The 14,894-nt window shown below is 44.1% G+C and overlaps 1 protein-coding gene across 1 annotated transcript in view; it reads left to right on the top strand.

Annotated features, from left to right (window-relative positions):
• Window positions 1-7,027: 7,027 nt before the first annotated feature.
• LOC140483665 (interleukin-17 receptor C-like) overlaps window positions 7,028-14,894 on the top strand; it is a 70,369-nt gene continuing 62,502 nt past the window's right edge. The window contains exon 1 of the mRNA XM_072582022.1: window positions 7,028-7,493. Coding sequence (XP_072438123.1) covers window positions 7,398-7,493 — 96 coding nt within the window. The 5' untranslated portion in view covers window positions 7,028-7,397. The remainder of the gene's footprint in view (window positions 7,494-14,894) is intronic.

The raw sequence follows: 14,894 nt of genomic DNA, 5'->3' as shown, positions 1-14,894 counted from the left end.
AGAATAAATGAAAGAAAAACTGACAAACAAATTCAACTGCAAAGGCAGAAAATTGCTGGAGAAACTTAGCAGGTCTGGCAGCATCTGTGGAGAAGAAACAGAGGTAACGTTTGGAATCTAACTCTCCCCCAGTTCCTGCCAGACATGCTGAGTTTCTCCAGCATTTTCAGGGCCTGTTTCAGATTTCCAGCACTTTGCTTTTAAACCAGTTCAGCGTGTAGACTCTTAAAAAAAGGAACACGGGGGGACTCAGCAAGATGGTGGCGATTCTGTAGAACTGCTGTGGACAGCTCTGCCTAACAGCCAAGGCATACTGGTGTTTTTTGCCATCCCTGGCCAACTTATGTGGTGGAAAAGTTTAAAACCTTACAGAACACATATTTGTTAATATTTGGGAGTGGGAAGGATGCCAAAGGGAAAAGAAATAAGCAAACAGCAGCAGGGAAGACACCCCCCTGTAGCAGCTACCACACCAGAGACTGCAGCAGCAGCAGCCCCTCCTGAACCCCCGGGGGACCTGACAGACTCACAGGAATTGGCTGCGGCGATGGAGAGACTGACCTTGAAAGTTGCGGCTGCGATTGAGGAGATCCGTGGGGAGATTCATGCCCAGGTCCAACCTATCACATCCATGCTGCAGAAGCACGAGCAGGAAATCCAGGGCCTCGGGGAGAGGCTGGAGGAGGTGAAGGGTCGAACTAAGGCCTCAGAAGCTGCGATGGAGTCCTCATCCAGTCGGATCCAGGTGCTGGAGCGAGAGGTGCTGGCCTTGCGAAACCATATCGACGACCTCGAAAATCGAGGTCGGAGGATAAACCTCTGAATTGTTGGGCTCCCTGAACGTGAGGAAGGTGAGAAGCCAGTCAGCTTCTTTGCAAACTGGCTGCCGAAGGTTTTGGACCTTCACATCGAGTCCAGCAGGCTTCAGATTGAAAGGGCTTATCGGGTTACAGTGCACAGGTCAGGGCCGGTGCAGCGTCCTCGCCCAATCCAAGTGCACTTCCACTCATATAAGGACAAGCAAAAAGTCATAGAAGCTTCCAAGTCCCTGGGAAAAGATCCACAGGTGCTGCTGTAAAAGGGGTCAAAAATCATGTTTTTCCAGGATTTTTCAGCAGCTGTAATCCAAACGAGGAAGTCCTTCGATGAAGCTAAAAAGAGGCTGAGGAACCTGGGCATCCATGAGATACCCTGCAGTACTTCATTTCAGCCACGAGGACTCAGTTTATACATTTGACTTGGTGGATAAGGCTAAAACCTTTGTGGACAGTTTAAAATAGGCGGATTGGCCTGAAGAATATGGTTAATGTTTGTTCTCTTTTCTATTTTTCCCCATGTTTTCCCTTTTTTAATTCCTTTCTTTCTCCCTAATAACTTCCTTTTTGGAAAGGGGTGGGAAAAGACTTTGGAATAAGTTGTTCCATTTTTTTAATAACTGGGTGTTCTGATGAGAAATTTTGTGGATGTTCTTTGTTCTCTCTCTCCTTTTTGTTTATTTGTTCTGTTTCTCTTTTAGTCACAAGTAGGTGTGTCATGAAGCCAGGGATGGGTGGAATGCTCATCCTGATTTTTGTCTTTTTTTCTGTTGATTTAAGGATCATCTCCTTGTTTTTTTCTGGCCTAAGGCTGGGGCACAGTCCAGGTTTGAAGGAGCTGTGAAAGAGAGGATGGGTAGGGTGAGTGCCCCCTATGGGCAGGGGGAAGAGTCTTCCATTCAAGGTGCTATAGTTGATTTTCTTTGTAGTGTTTTGGTAGTAATAGTTGTTTCTAGTTGTGATAGAGTAGTTTTTGTATATATAGATTTTTCAATTCTATGAGTCTTTATTTACTTATGCTCGGTGCTTTGTAAGCAGGGTTCTCCCTCAGAGTGGTTCAAGGGTGTCCGAAAGGGGATATGGCTAAGTGTCTTATTAAGTGGTGCACCTGGAACATTGAGGGAAGTCATTTGCCTATTAAAAGGAAAAGAGTGCTTTCTAGCCTTAAGAGGGAAAGAGTTGATATCGCTTTGTTGCAGGAAATCCATTTTGATGATGGGGAACACCTGAAATTACAACAGGGGGGTTATGACCGGGTATTCTTTTCATCCTTTACTACTAAAAGTAGGGGAGTGGTGGCACTTATCCATAAAAATCTTCCGTTCACGTTATTAGAGTAGGTGAAAGATCAGGGCAGCTTGTGATACTTAAAGCCCTGATACATGGGGAGGAATATGGCATTTTAAATATCTACTGCTCTCCAGCACATCCCCTCAAATTTTTGATTAGTGTTTTCTATAAGTTGAGTGCTTTTGGAGCACAGCACATTCTTATGGGGGGGATTTTAATTGTCTTTTGGATCCGACAGTGGACAGGATACCTTGTGGGCCCCCAACTATTCCTTCGCAGGCCAAGCAGCTGATTGACTTATGTGAGGAGTTGGGTTGGTGGATATTTGGAGATGTCTTCACCCTACCGGCAGGGACTTCACCTTTTTTTCAAACCCACATAAATGTCACACAAGGATTGTCCTCTTTCTGGCTCCCTTGGCCCTGGTGGATTCGATTATGGGTTGTAAAATTGGGAATATAGCTATCTCTGATCATGCGGCGGTTTATTTGGAGGTTAAGGCCAAGAGTGAAGGGTTAGGTTTGCAGCACTGGCGTTTGGACCCTTTTCTCCTTAAGGATTCCAAATTTGTGGAATACTTTTTAAGGAGTTTCAGGAATTTTTGACTATCAACTCAGGCACGGCTAGTAGTCCGTCTATGCTATGGGAGACTGCTAAGGCCTTTGCTAGGGGATTAGCTATTTCCTATTTGGCTAGCTGGAAACGACAGAAGGAGGAACAGCAGCGTCCACTTGAGGTTGAAAGTCGCCAAGGCGGCACATTTTGCGTGGCCTTCAGTGACTAAGCTACAGTGGATATCGGCCCTTTGGGCTGCCTCGAATTCAATACTGACACAAAACGCAAGGAGAGATCTTGCTTTTGCTAGACAGAGGCTGTTTGAATATGGGGATAGGCCAGGGAAGTATTTAGCATACCTGACTAGGAAAAAGCGTGCTCCCCAATCCATTACTGCAATCAGAGACAGCGCTGGGGTCCTTACATACGATGCTAAAAAGATTACTGAGGCTTTACGGAGCTTTTACTCTGAATTGTATTGGTCTGAAGGTTGTGAAGACAGGTGGGCTAAAATGGAGTCCTCTTTTAAGAACCTGGATCTCCCAAGGGTAACCTTGGAACAGGCCTATCTGCTTATTGCCCCCTTGACAGTTCAGGAAATACAGGAGGCAGCTAAGCAACTTCAGAGTGGGAAAGCGCCTGGCCCTGATGGTCTTCCGGGTGAGTTTTATAAGGAGTTTATAGGGATTCTGTCAGGGCCGATGTTGGAGATGTACAATCACTCCTATATTCATGAACACTTACCACCATCTTTGAGAGAAGCTAATATTTCCTTAGTTCTTAAGAAGGGGAAGGTTCCTGACGATTGTGCCTCATACAGGCCCATCTCTCTATTAAATTCAGATTTCAAGATTCTGACCAAGATTCTGGTGCTGAGATTGGAAAGGGTGTTGCCCCATATTATTAAAGAGGACCAGACAGGCTTTATAAGGGGCCGTAGGTCCTCTAATAATATTAGAAGGTTGCTGAATATAGTCCAAGTTTGTCAGCAACGATTGCTTCAGGGGTTGGTGATTTCCTTAAATGCAGAGAAAGCATTTGACCGGGTGGAATGGCTATATCTTTTTTATGAGAGAAAATGAGGACTGCAGATGCTGGAGATCAGAGCTGAAAATGTGTTGCTGGAAAAGTGCAGCAGGTCAGGCAGCATCCAAGGAGCAGGAGAATCAACGTTTCGGGCATGAGCCCTTCTTCAGGAATGAGGAGAATGTGCCAAGCAGGCTAAGATAAAAGGTAGGGAGGAGGAACTTGGTGGAGGGGCGTTGGAAATGTGATAGGTGGAAGGAGGTTAAGGTGAGGGTGAGAGGCCGGAGTGGAGGTGGGAGCAGAGAGGTCAGGAAGAAGATTGCAGGTTAGGAAAGTGGAACTGAGTTCGAGGGTTGGGACTGAGACAAGGTGGGGGGAGGGGAAATGAGGAAACTGGAGAAATCTGAGTTCATCCCTTGTGGTTGGAGGGTTTCTAGGCGGAAGATGAGGCGCTCTTCCCCCAGCCGTCGTATTGCTATGGTCTGGCGATGGAGGAGTCCAAGGACTTGCATGTCCTTGGTGGAGTGGGGGGGGGGAGTTGAAGTGTTGAGCCACAGGGTGGTTGGGTTCGTTGGTCCGGGTGTTCCAGAGGTGTTCTCTGAAACGTTCCGCAAGTAGGCGGCCTGTCCCCCCAATATAAAGGAGGCCACATCAGGTGCAGCTTTCATATCTTTTTTATGTCTTAGAACAGTTCGGGTTGGGTGGAGTCTTTGCTCGGTGGGTGGAGGTTTTATATCGCCACCCTCTGGCTGCAGTCATCACTAACAGGGTGAAGTCTGGGATTTTACGATTGGTAGTCAGCAAGGCTGCCCCCTCTCACCGTTGTTGTATATGTTGGTGATAGAGCCACTGGCAGAGGCCATTCGTCAGAATGTCCACATAACCGCTCTGGAAGTGGGATCGATGGCACAATGTATCAATTCATTTGGGGCTATTTCAGGATATAAGATTAACTTTGCAAAATCGGAGGCTATGCCTTTGGGGAACCTTAAGGATGTGCCAAAAGTTGAAGGTGGCCCTAAGTTCCCTTTTAAGTGGTCACGGGCAGGGTTCCGGTACCTAGCATTTTTATTACCCCTAAGTTTGATCTGTTATTTCGGACTAACTTTGCTCACTTTTTCGACAATATTAGGTAAGATTTCCAGAGATGGGAGGCTCTTCCAATTTCATGGCTGGGCCAAATATTTCTCATTAAGATGAATGTTCGTCCTTGTTTGCTTTATCCCATGCATATGCTCCCTTTAATGTTTCCCAGGTCAATACTGCAGAAGCTTATGGAGTGGTTTGGTTCCTTTGTCTGGCATCATGGGCGGCCCTTCATCAAACTTACTAAATTGCAGTTGCCTCAAGGGGGGGGAGGAGTTGATTTACCAGACATCAGGACGTATCAATTGAGTTCCCTGCTGTCTTTTGTCTGCGATTGGGTAGGTAACGATCCAAACTCAATATGACTGGATATTGAGGCCTCCCAGGCAAAGTGCCCTCTTATTAACCTATTGTTCATGGATAAGATGAGGACAGTTATGGACCACTGCTGGAACCCCATTGTCATTATACTGGATTAGTGGTGCTGGAAGAGCACAGCAGTTCAGGCAGCATCCAATGAGCAGCGAAATCGACGTTTCGGGCAAAAGCCCTTCACATTCCTGATGAAGGGCTTTTGCCCGAAACGTCGATTTCGCTGCTCGTTGGATGCTGCCTGAACTGCTGTGCTCTTCCAGCACCACTAATCCAGTATTTGGTTTTCAGCATCTGCAGTCATTGTTTTTACCCCATTGTCATTAGTACAGTCAATGCATAGAGGGCAATAAGTCAGAGTGAGGGTTGTTTATCCACAACTTTGCCACTTACACCTGTAGTTGGCATGCCAGGGTCCAACCAGGGATGATGGACTAAGGGTTCAAACTATGGGCAGTGAGAGGAGTTTCTAGTTTGGGAGACTTGTTTGAGGGAAAGGCTATGATGTCTTTTGAGCAACTGAGCCGCAAATGCGTGTTGCCCAGCAGAGATCTTTTCCATTTTTTTCAGGTTAGGGATTTCATCAAGAAGAAGGCTACACTTCTCACTAAGCCCGATACAGAGAGGTTGTTGCTACGCTCCACAAGCACCCTTTCGGTTTGTGCCCTCTATCGCCTGCTGGGTGGCAGGGCCTGGCAAGATATTAACCGCTTATATGAGGTCTGGGAGCAAGAGCTGGGAGTGGAGATCTCTTCTGAAACATGGGACACCATATGGGAGAATACTTGAAAGATCTCAATCTGTAACAGGACATACGCTACTCAGTTTAAAAGTTCTGCACAGGGCTCATCTGGCACCAGACCGTCTGGCGAAGTTTAAAAAAGGGGCATCTTCAGTGTGCCCCAAATGTAAAATAAGTATAGGTACTCTTACCCATTGCTTATGGAAATGCCACAGGCTCTGTGTTTACTGGAGCGCTGTGGTAGGAGAGATAGGGAGAGTATTAAGGACTGAAGTCAAAGTAGACCCGATATCTCTCCTCTTAGGTCTACCGAATTTACCATCTTTAGACGGGCATGGGAAGAAACTATTTAATATTCTTGCATACTGTGCACGGAAGAATATTCTGATGAAGTGGGTGTCTGAGAACTCGCTGGGCTTGCTGGGATGGCAGAAATTAATTATGGAGCACATTCCCTTGGACTTTTTCACAAACATGGTGCACCACACAACAGACAATTTTTATAAGACATGGCAGCCCTACTTGAGTTATTTGGATATAGATTTGTCAGTTATCTTAACTAGGGCTTTTGCTTAACCAGGATGATTAGATTTGTCAAGCCCTGGGCCCTGGAGTGGGTCTCCCGAGTTAATACGGGTATATATACAATGTTCCTGTTCCTTTGGGAGCCTTGCGCCCAGCATAACTGTTGTGTATTTTGTGGGTTTTTTTGGTTTTTTTGCTTTTCTTTCTTTCTTTGGTGTTGCTATGCACAGTGTTAGGGTTTGCTTTGTATTATAGAGTAGGTTAATAGTTAGTAGATAATAGTTGTATTGTAATTTGTGTTTTTTTCTTTTTATTATACTGATATTTGTGATTGATTGTTTTTTTCAATAATTTTATATGTTTGTAAAGTTAAAAAAAATTGCTAATAAATATATTTACAAAACAAAAAAGAAGGAACACTGACCTACGATTGCAGCCAGTACATCATTCCTCTTCCAGTATATAATCTTTTAAAGACTTTATTGAGGACATGAACCGTGGAAGGAATAAGACCGCCTCACTGCTTCATTGGCTGTGAGGATAAAGTGTGGGACCTCCTCTAAGGTTCCTCTTGAAACACGCACTCTGTACTATAATTCAGTATCCTGGACAGGAAATTGGACTCTGAAGTTGTCCTTCTGCTCCCCGTTCGTTCAGCCGAACGTGAGTTTTGGAGGCTCTAGGGACCCAGTGGAATGGGAGGGCCGGCCTCTTGCAGGAAGCACTGACACCTATTACAGTCAAAGAGCAGAAGAGTTTCACAGGATCCTGACTTGCAACAAGGAGCAGCTGTAACGTTGTGTGGCTGCGATCTGCCAAAGCTCGGATACTGTGTGTGTGAGAGAGACTGTGAGTGAGCGAGTGAGAGAGAGAGAGAGAGAGAGATGGGAGCAGGCTTTTGGTGAGATGGGATTCGCGATTGCCAGCTCTCGGGTCATCCAGTCGAAAGTGAAGCGAGTTTCTTTCTCCCTCCCGTCTTCAGCGAGATGCAGCCTGAGCTCTGGCTGTTCCTGCTGCTACCTGGAGCTCTCTGCCTGGCTACCTCCGATGAACCTTCACTGGAAGTCAGTTGCCCCCATGAGGTGAGACTCAGACCTTATTGTGAACCTTAATTCCTGCTCACCTCTTTGCCATGAATCCCACCCTCCACAGATACAGTTATTGATTGTCGCTGGGATTTCTCTCTCTCTCTCTCTCTGTTTCATTCTTACTCCCCGGCAGTATCGATGTCCGCAGTCACGGATGGGTGCTATTTAGTTTTTACAGAAGCAGAGTGGATCTTTAAAGTGAATTAGTTACAGCCAGCAGCAGACTCTCCTGTTCCCTGACACTTCAAGCTCCCCAGAGTCTGCGGAATGCTCTTTAGAAGGTGGTAGTTAGTTATCTTTGTGAACTGAGGGACATATGATGTGACATACACACAGTGCTGTAAAGAAGGACATTTTGTTCCAGTAATGGTGAAGGAACAGTAATATTGAAGTTAAATGCTCTGGTGCCCACGAGGGAACATCATGGGCACTCTGGGACAGTGAAGAATCCAATTTAATAGAGACATGAGATTCCTCTGTACTTCTCCAGGATATGCGCATAGCATCTAGACCTGGGGGAATGAGATTATTTGAGTCGAGGGGCGGTTCTGTACTGTGCGCTGTTCGAAATATGATGAGCTCTAACATACTTTAAATACACTTATTGGGAGCTGCACAGTGTCTCAGTAGTGAGCACTGCTGCCTCACAGTGCTAGGGTCCTAGGTTCAATGCCAGCCTTGGGTGTTTATCTCTGTAGAATTTGCGCATTCTCCCTGTTTCTGCGTAGGTTTCCTCCCACAGTCTAAAGGTGTGCAGGTTAGGTGGACTAGCAGCGGTAAAATTGACCATAGTATTCAGGGATGTGCAGGCTAGGTAGATTAGCCATGCGAAATGCAGGGATAGAGGTGGGTCTCAGTAGAATGCTCCTCAGATGCTCCCTGACCTGCTGTGTTTTTCCAGCACCACTCTACTCTTGACTCTAATCTCCAGCTTCTGCAGTACCCACTTTCACCTAGAATGCTCTTTGGAGAGTCAGTGTGGGCTGGATGGGCTGAATGACCTGCTTCCACACTATAGGGATTCTATGATTTTTCTTTATTTCTTAGAAAAAAAAGTTGCAACCTATTTATAATGTAAACATATTTTAAAAGGATATGATGTATAGGAGAGACAGTAACATTACTGGCAGAATTAAGTTGAGGAAAATGAATCTTTTTATATGCGTTGGTTGCTTGTTTCCGACCTGCTCAGTAACTGGAACTGCATCTTGATTACTTCACATTACTCATGATAAAATAAGAGCATATCAGAATTGCCCTGCAGGTATTTTGAGATGTGATGTAGTTATTGCTATTAAGGTGTGCCTAGCTGAGAGCTTAGTACTGTATGAAATACCTTTAATTACCCAGGAATACAGAAATATTATACTTCAGAGAAACAGTGTGGTTAGATAGAGTATAGAGGAATGTTACAACTCAGTGATAAAAACGTAACAGATTTTACACAGAGCTCCCAATATGAGTTATGAGAGAGGAAAAAGTCAAGCCGCATAAGGACAATCACTTTTGCAAATACTCTCCCCCACTCAGTTGATGGAAATTGTGAGAGATTGTCATGGCTCTTCAACTACTGACTTTCTTTCCTTGTCCTCCTTCATGCATCCTTCTCCTTCCTCTCGCCTGACCTCTATTCCTTCCCTGTTCTTCCCAGTTCAATTATACAGCAATCCTGCTTCAACATCCCATACATGTTCTCAGTGTTGTTTATGAATTGTCATGGGGGGATCAGTTAACACAGAGCAGCAGCATCAACCAACCCTTAATTTCTTTTTGTCTACTTGCAATTAGACAATTCCGGCATCATTGCCTGTTCAATCAAACAGTGCAATCTTTATTGTCTTTTCACACTCGGCTGCTCTGTTTTTGTTGATTTCCTGAATATCAGGTCTGACAAAAGCTGAGAAAACATTACAAATGCGCAAAGATGAAAAATCCTTATTTGATTAAGTTATAAGTAATACATACTGGACTGTGTTATAAGTCCACAATACATCTTCAATTGAGATGGTGCATACAATGTTCACTTGTTGCCTTAAAACGTCAGACAGTTTGTGTGTAATGTAGTCAAGAGTATGGTGCATCCTACAACTTACAGCATTTTCCAATGTTGCATATCAGTAAATTAGAACATTTTGTTAACTATGCCGCAAATCCTAAGGAGTTGATTGTACAGCAGAAGCTTTGTTGTAAGTAATTATCCTGAATGGAGAAATGAACTCGAGAAGATTTGCCATTACAGAGCATCATCCATAACCTCTGAATGTCTCAAAGTGAATTACAGCCAATGAAGTTCCTTTGAAGTGTAATCATTGACAAAAGGCAGAACAAAATTCCATTACAGCAATAACCAGACACTCAGTTTCTGTGGTGGGACTGGGGGACAAATATTGGAAAGGAAACTGGGGAGAACCCCCACTAATAGTCTTTGAATTATACCGTGTGATCTCTTTACATCAGCCTGAGTAAGCAGTTGGGGGCCTTGGCTTTTTTAATTCACTTGTGGGACTTGGGTGTCACTGGCTGAAATAACATTTGTTACCCATCTTGAGTTGCCCTCAAAGATGGCAGTAAGCTACCTTCTTGAACTGCTGCAGTCAGTGTGCTCTAGGTAGATCTACAACACGTTTTAAGGAGGGAACTCCAGGATTTTGACCTAGTGACAGTAAAGGAATGATGATATATTGGTGAATGCTTCAGAGGGCAACTTGCAGGTGGTGGTGTTCCCATGTGTTTACTGCCCTTGTCCTTCTAGATGGAAGTGATTGTGCATTTGGAAGCTGCTGTCTAAGGATCTCTGGTGAGTTTCTGAGGTGCGTCTTGCAGATAGTACATACTGCTGCTACAGACCATTGGTGGGGAAGGGAGTGGATGCTTGTGGTTGTGATGCCAATCAAATGGAATGGTTTGTGCTGGATAATATCAAGCTTCTTGAGTGTTATTGGAGTTGTACTCATCCAGGCATGTGGGTCATGTTTCATCACATGCCTCACCTGTGCCTTGTGGATGGTGGAGGCTGTGAGGATTCAGGGGGTGAGTTACTTGCTTCAGTATTCCTAACCTTCGTTTTCTAATCTGAATGAAGATTGGAGGTGAGTTAGATTATTGGGTTGTTATAATGCTGAAAGCCCGATATAACAAGTCCAACATAGTCCAAAAAAAAGTGCAGGTTAGGTGAATTAGCCATGCTAAATTGCCCGTAGTGTTAGGTGAAGGGGTAAATGTAGGGGAATAGGTCTGGGTGGGTTGCTCTTCAGAGGGTCGGTGTGGACTTGTTGGGCCGAAGGGCCTGTTTCCACACTGTAAGTAATCTAATCTAATCTAGTAACATGTCTATGTATAAGGTATTTAACCTGAATAATATTAATAGAACAAAATAACCTAAGACTTACGAGGTTTAAGAAAAACTAAACATTGACGGAATTTATTCCCTTCTAAAACAGCACACCATACAAAATATTTCAAACTTTGCATCACAGATGAACCATAAAGCACTTGTGATTAGTGTATTAGAAAACTGGGGGAGGATAGTTTGATACCACTTGCTGTTAGCATCAGTGAGCAGTTTAATAATATTTCAATCTTAATGAAAGAAATTGCTTTTAAATATGGCATCTTATCAGATCTCAAAGAACTTTGAACAGCACACATTACTTTGAAGTTTATTTTATTGCTTGTTGAGATATGAACATTGCAGAACATTGCAAAGAGTTGCCTTTTACTGATGCCTATTTGGTGCCAGTGCGCCATCAGTATTGTTAGTAAGGGAAGTCAGAAAGTTATGTCCCAGCCAATGATGGATAACTTGCAAATGTGGCATTCCCATGTATGTGTTTCCCTTGTTCCTCTATATGATAAACAGTGTGTGTGTTTGAAGGAGTTTTGAAATGTGTCTTGGTGAGTTGCTTCAATTTACATCTAAAAGATGGTTTACACTGCTGCCACTGTGTGTCAATGACAGTGGAAGAGAATGGTAACGTTCATTGCTGAGGTATTGATCAAGATGTTGGTTTTGTTTTAGATACTGTTGAGCCTGTGCAGCGGAGTTGGACCCCACTCATTCAGGAAGAGAAAAGTACCCCATCCCACTTTTTACTTGTCTAGTTATTGTTTCAATATGGATAGGTGCAGGTTAGGTGAATTGGCCAGGCTAAATTGCCTGTAGTGTTAGATGAAGGGGTAAATGTAGGGGAATGGGTCTGGGTGAGTTGCTCTTCGGAGGGTCAGTGTGGACTTGTTGGGCCGAAGGGCCTGTTTTCACACTGTGAGTAATCTAATCTAAATATGGTAGCAAAGAAGTTAGATGTTTTTTAATTAACCTGTTCAGAGGTGTTATCGCACCTCTCTAAATCAGGTTGGACTTGAGTTGAGAGTGTGGTGCTGGAAAAGCACAGCAGGTCAAGCAACAGGAGCAGGAGTGCTTATGCCCGAAACATCGATTCTCCTGCTCCTAGGATGCTGCCTGACCTGCTGTGCTTTTGCTACACCACACTCTCAATTGTGATCTCCAGCAGCCAGTCCACAATTTCTCATAGCAGGTAGGTCTTGAATCTGGGTTATTGATGGTGTTGGTTGAAAAAAGATTCTTGCATGAAATCCTTCACAACCGTTGGTGGATAGGCACTCCCACAGTTCTGCATTTCCTCAGAGTTGTGCTGAAGGACAAAATAATTGGGATTTTAAACTACTGCTTTCTGACACTGAGGTGAGAGTGCTTGCTGTTGAGCCAAACTCATGGTTTTCATTAAGGGGAAAATGTTCTTAAACTTGGTACTACCAGTAAGATCTATCACACGCAGGAGGGAGGGAGTGGTTTTGGTAACCAAAATGCAAAATGTCACCAGTGCAGTGAACTGAAGTTCCATTCAATTGAAATCAATGGTTGCTGCCATGGTTTTTACATGTAGGGTGACCAATGAGACATTGTAAGGTGGTTAAGTCTCTTACAAGGGTTAAAAAAGGCAGCTGAAGACAATGAAAATAATTGTCATTATAGATAACCAAACAGCTCACTTTTTAGTTGGACAGGCTGCAGTGTGTTTTCAAAGACTGTTAAGGAGAGCATAATGGAATGTCTAATGTGATAACTATTTTGAAATACTGTAATTGTGCTTCATTGCCATTGGTAATTATTTCATGATTTGCATCGAGAAATGAGTTACTGACCTTAGGTATCAGACTTGGGTGCAAAGGTGATTGCAACCTGTGCTTGGACAGATCGGAGAAGCAGGGCCCATTGTGACATTGTGGGTTTGAATGACAGCTGTATTGTGAGACCTTTGAGAAAGGGAGATGTTAATTGATTCGTTATTATCCTTTTTAATAGACTACTGAGTGACAGTGACTCACCAATGACTACATATGCTTCGTTGATTTAGTTCATATGTGACTTATGGCTCCCAGACAGAAAGCTTCTCAGAGCTTTGTCCACTTTAACAGTGCAACAGGTGGAACCAAGGTTTTTGAATCTTGCATGGAATGTGGGCATCACTGGCTGGACTGCAGTTCATGTGTTGCTGTTTGACCAACAATGTCATTAGGGAGGGAATTCCAGGACTTTGAACCATAACAGTGAAGGAATGGTGAAATATTTCCAAGTTGGATGGTGACTGGCTTGGAAGGGAATTTGCAGATGGTGGTCTTCCTATGTATCTGCTGCCTGTGTCCTTTTAGAGGGAACTGGTTGTGTGTTTGGAGGGTGCTGCCTAAGAAGCCTTGGTGAATTTAAACAGGGCATCTTACAATTAGTGCACACTGCTGCCTTCATCCCTGATGTGCAGTAGCATTGCATATTTGTGGATGTGGTGTCAATTAAGTGAGCTGCTTGCCCTGGGTGGTGTCAAGCTTCTTGAGTGTTATTGGTGCTGCACTCATTCAGGCAAGTGGGGCGTATTTCATCACACTCCTGACTTGTGCCTTGTGGATGGTGTACAGGCTTTGGGAGTCAGGAGGTAACTCCCAAACATTCCTAGCCTCTGACCTGCTGTTATAGCCAAATTACTTGCACGACTGGTCTAGTTTAGTTTCTGGTCAATGATAATCCCCAAGGTATTTATATTGGAATTCAATGATGGTTATGCCACTAACTGTCAAGAACTGATAGTTAGATTCTATTTTGTTGGCACTCATGTGACATGAACATTTCTTGCCGCTTGTCAGCCCAAACCCAGATCCTGTCCAGGCCTTGTTGCATTTGTACATGGACTACTTCAGTATGTGAGGAGTCACATAAGGTGCTGAACATGGTGCAATCATCAGCAAATGTCCTCACTTCTGACCTTATCAGGGGAAGGTCGTTGATGAAGCAGCTGAAGATGTTTGGACCTCGGACACTTTCCTGAGGAACTCCTGCAGAGATGTCCTGGAGATGAACTGACTGACCTCCAATAACCACAACCATCTTCCTATGTGTCCAGTTTGACTCGAAGCAACAGAGATTCTTCTCCATGGTTCCCATTGATTCCAGTTTTGCTAGGGCTCCTTGATACCACACTTGGTCAAATATGCCCTTGATGTCAAGGGCAGTCACTCCACCTTCATGTCTCGAAATCAACTTTTTTGTTCACATTGGACCAAGGCTGTACTGAGGACAGGAGCTTACTGACCCTGACAGAACTGAGCAGGATATTGATGAGCAATTGCTGCTTGATAGTTCAGTTGATGACCCCTTTACTGATGATCAAGAATAGACTGATTGAGCCTGGTTGGACTTGTCCTGCTTTTTGTGTACAGGACAATTTTCCGTGTTGTCAGATAGACGCCAACGTTGTAGCTGTACTCGATCAGCTTGGCTAAGAATACAGCAAGTTATAGAGCACAAATCTTCAATACTATAGTCAGAATATTCTTAGGGTCCATAGCCTTTGCAGTATCCAGTGCTCCTCGATGTCATATGGAGTGAATAGAATTGGCTGAAGACTGAAATGCAATGCTGGGACATGTGGAGGAAATTATAACAGACCTTCCAGTCAGAACTTCTCACTGAAGATTGCTGAGAATGCTTCAGTCTTATCTTTTACCCTGATGTGCTGGGCTCCCCCACTATTGAGAATGGGATGGTCTGGAGTCACATATTGGCAAGATGAGAGAAGGATGGTAGTTTCCCTGAAGGTCTTAGTGATGACAGAGGGGTTTTCATGACAATGAACAATGCCATGGTTAGGCTTTTAATTCCAGATATCTATAGAATTCAAGTGTTACCACCTGCTGAGGTGGAATTCAAACCTGGCCCCCAGAACATGACCTGGGCCTCTCGATTACTTGCACAGTCACAAAACTAATAGCTCCCATGTCAAAATTACAGTAACACACCGGAAGAATTCCAGAAAAGATTGCCCGAATAGTTTTGAGTTTGCCCCTTTCCATCCTGGGGATAAGGCAAGTTTTAATTAATGGCTG

This window comes from Chiloscyllium punctatum, chromosome 12 (genome assembly GCF_047496795.1).
Source record: "Chiloscyllium punctatum isolate Juve2018m chromosome 12, sChiPun1.3, whole genome shotgun sequence".
NCBI lineage: Eukaryota > Metazoa > Chordata > Chondrichthyes > Orectolobiformes > Hemiscylliidae > Chiloscyllium > Chiloscyllium punctatum.
This window is presented reverse-complemented; position numbering and strand designations above follow the sequence as displayed.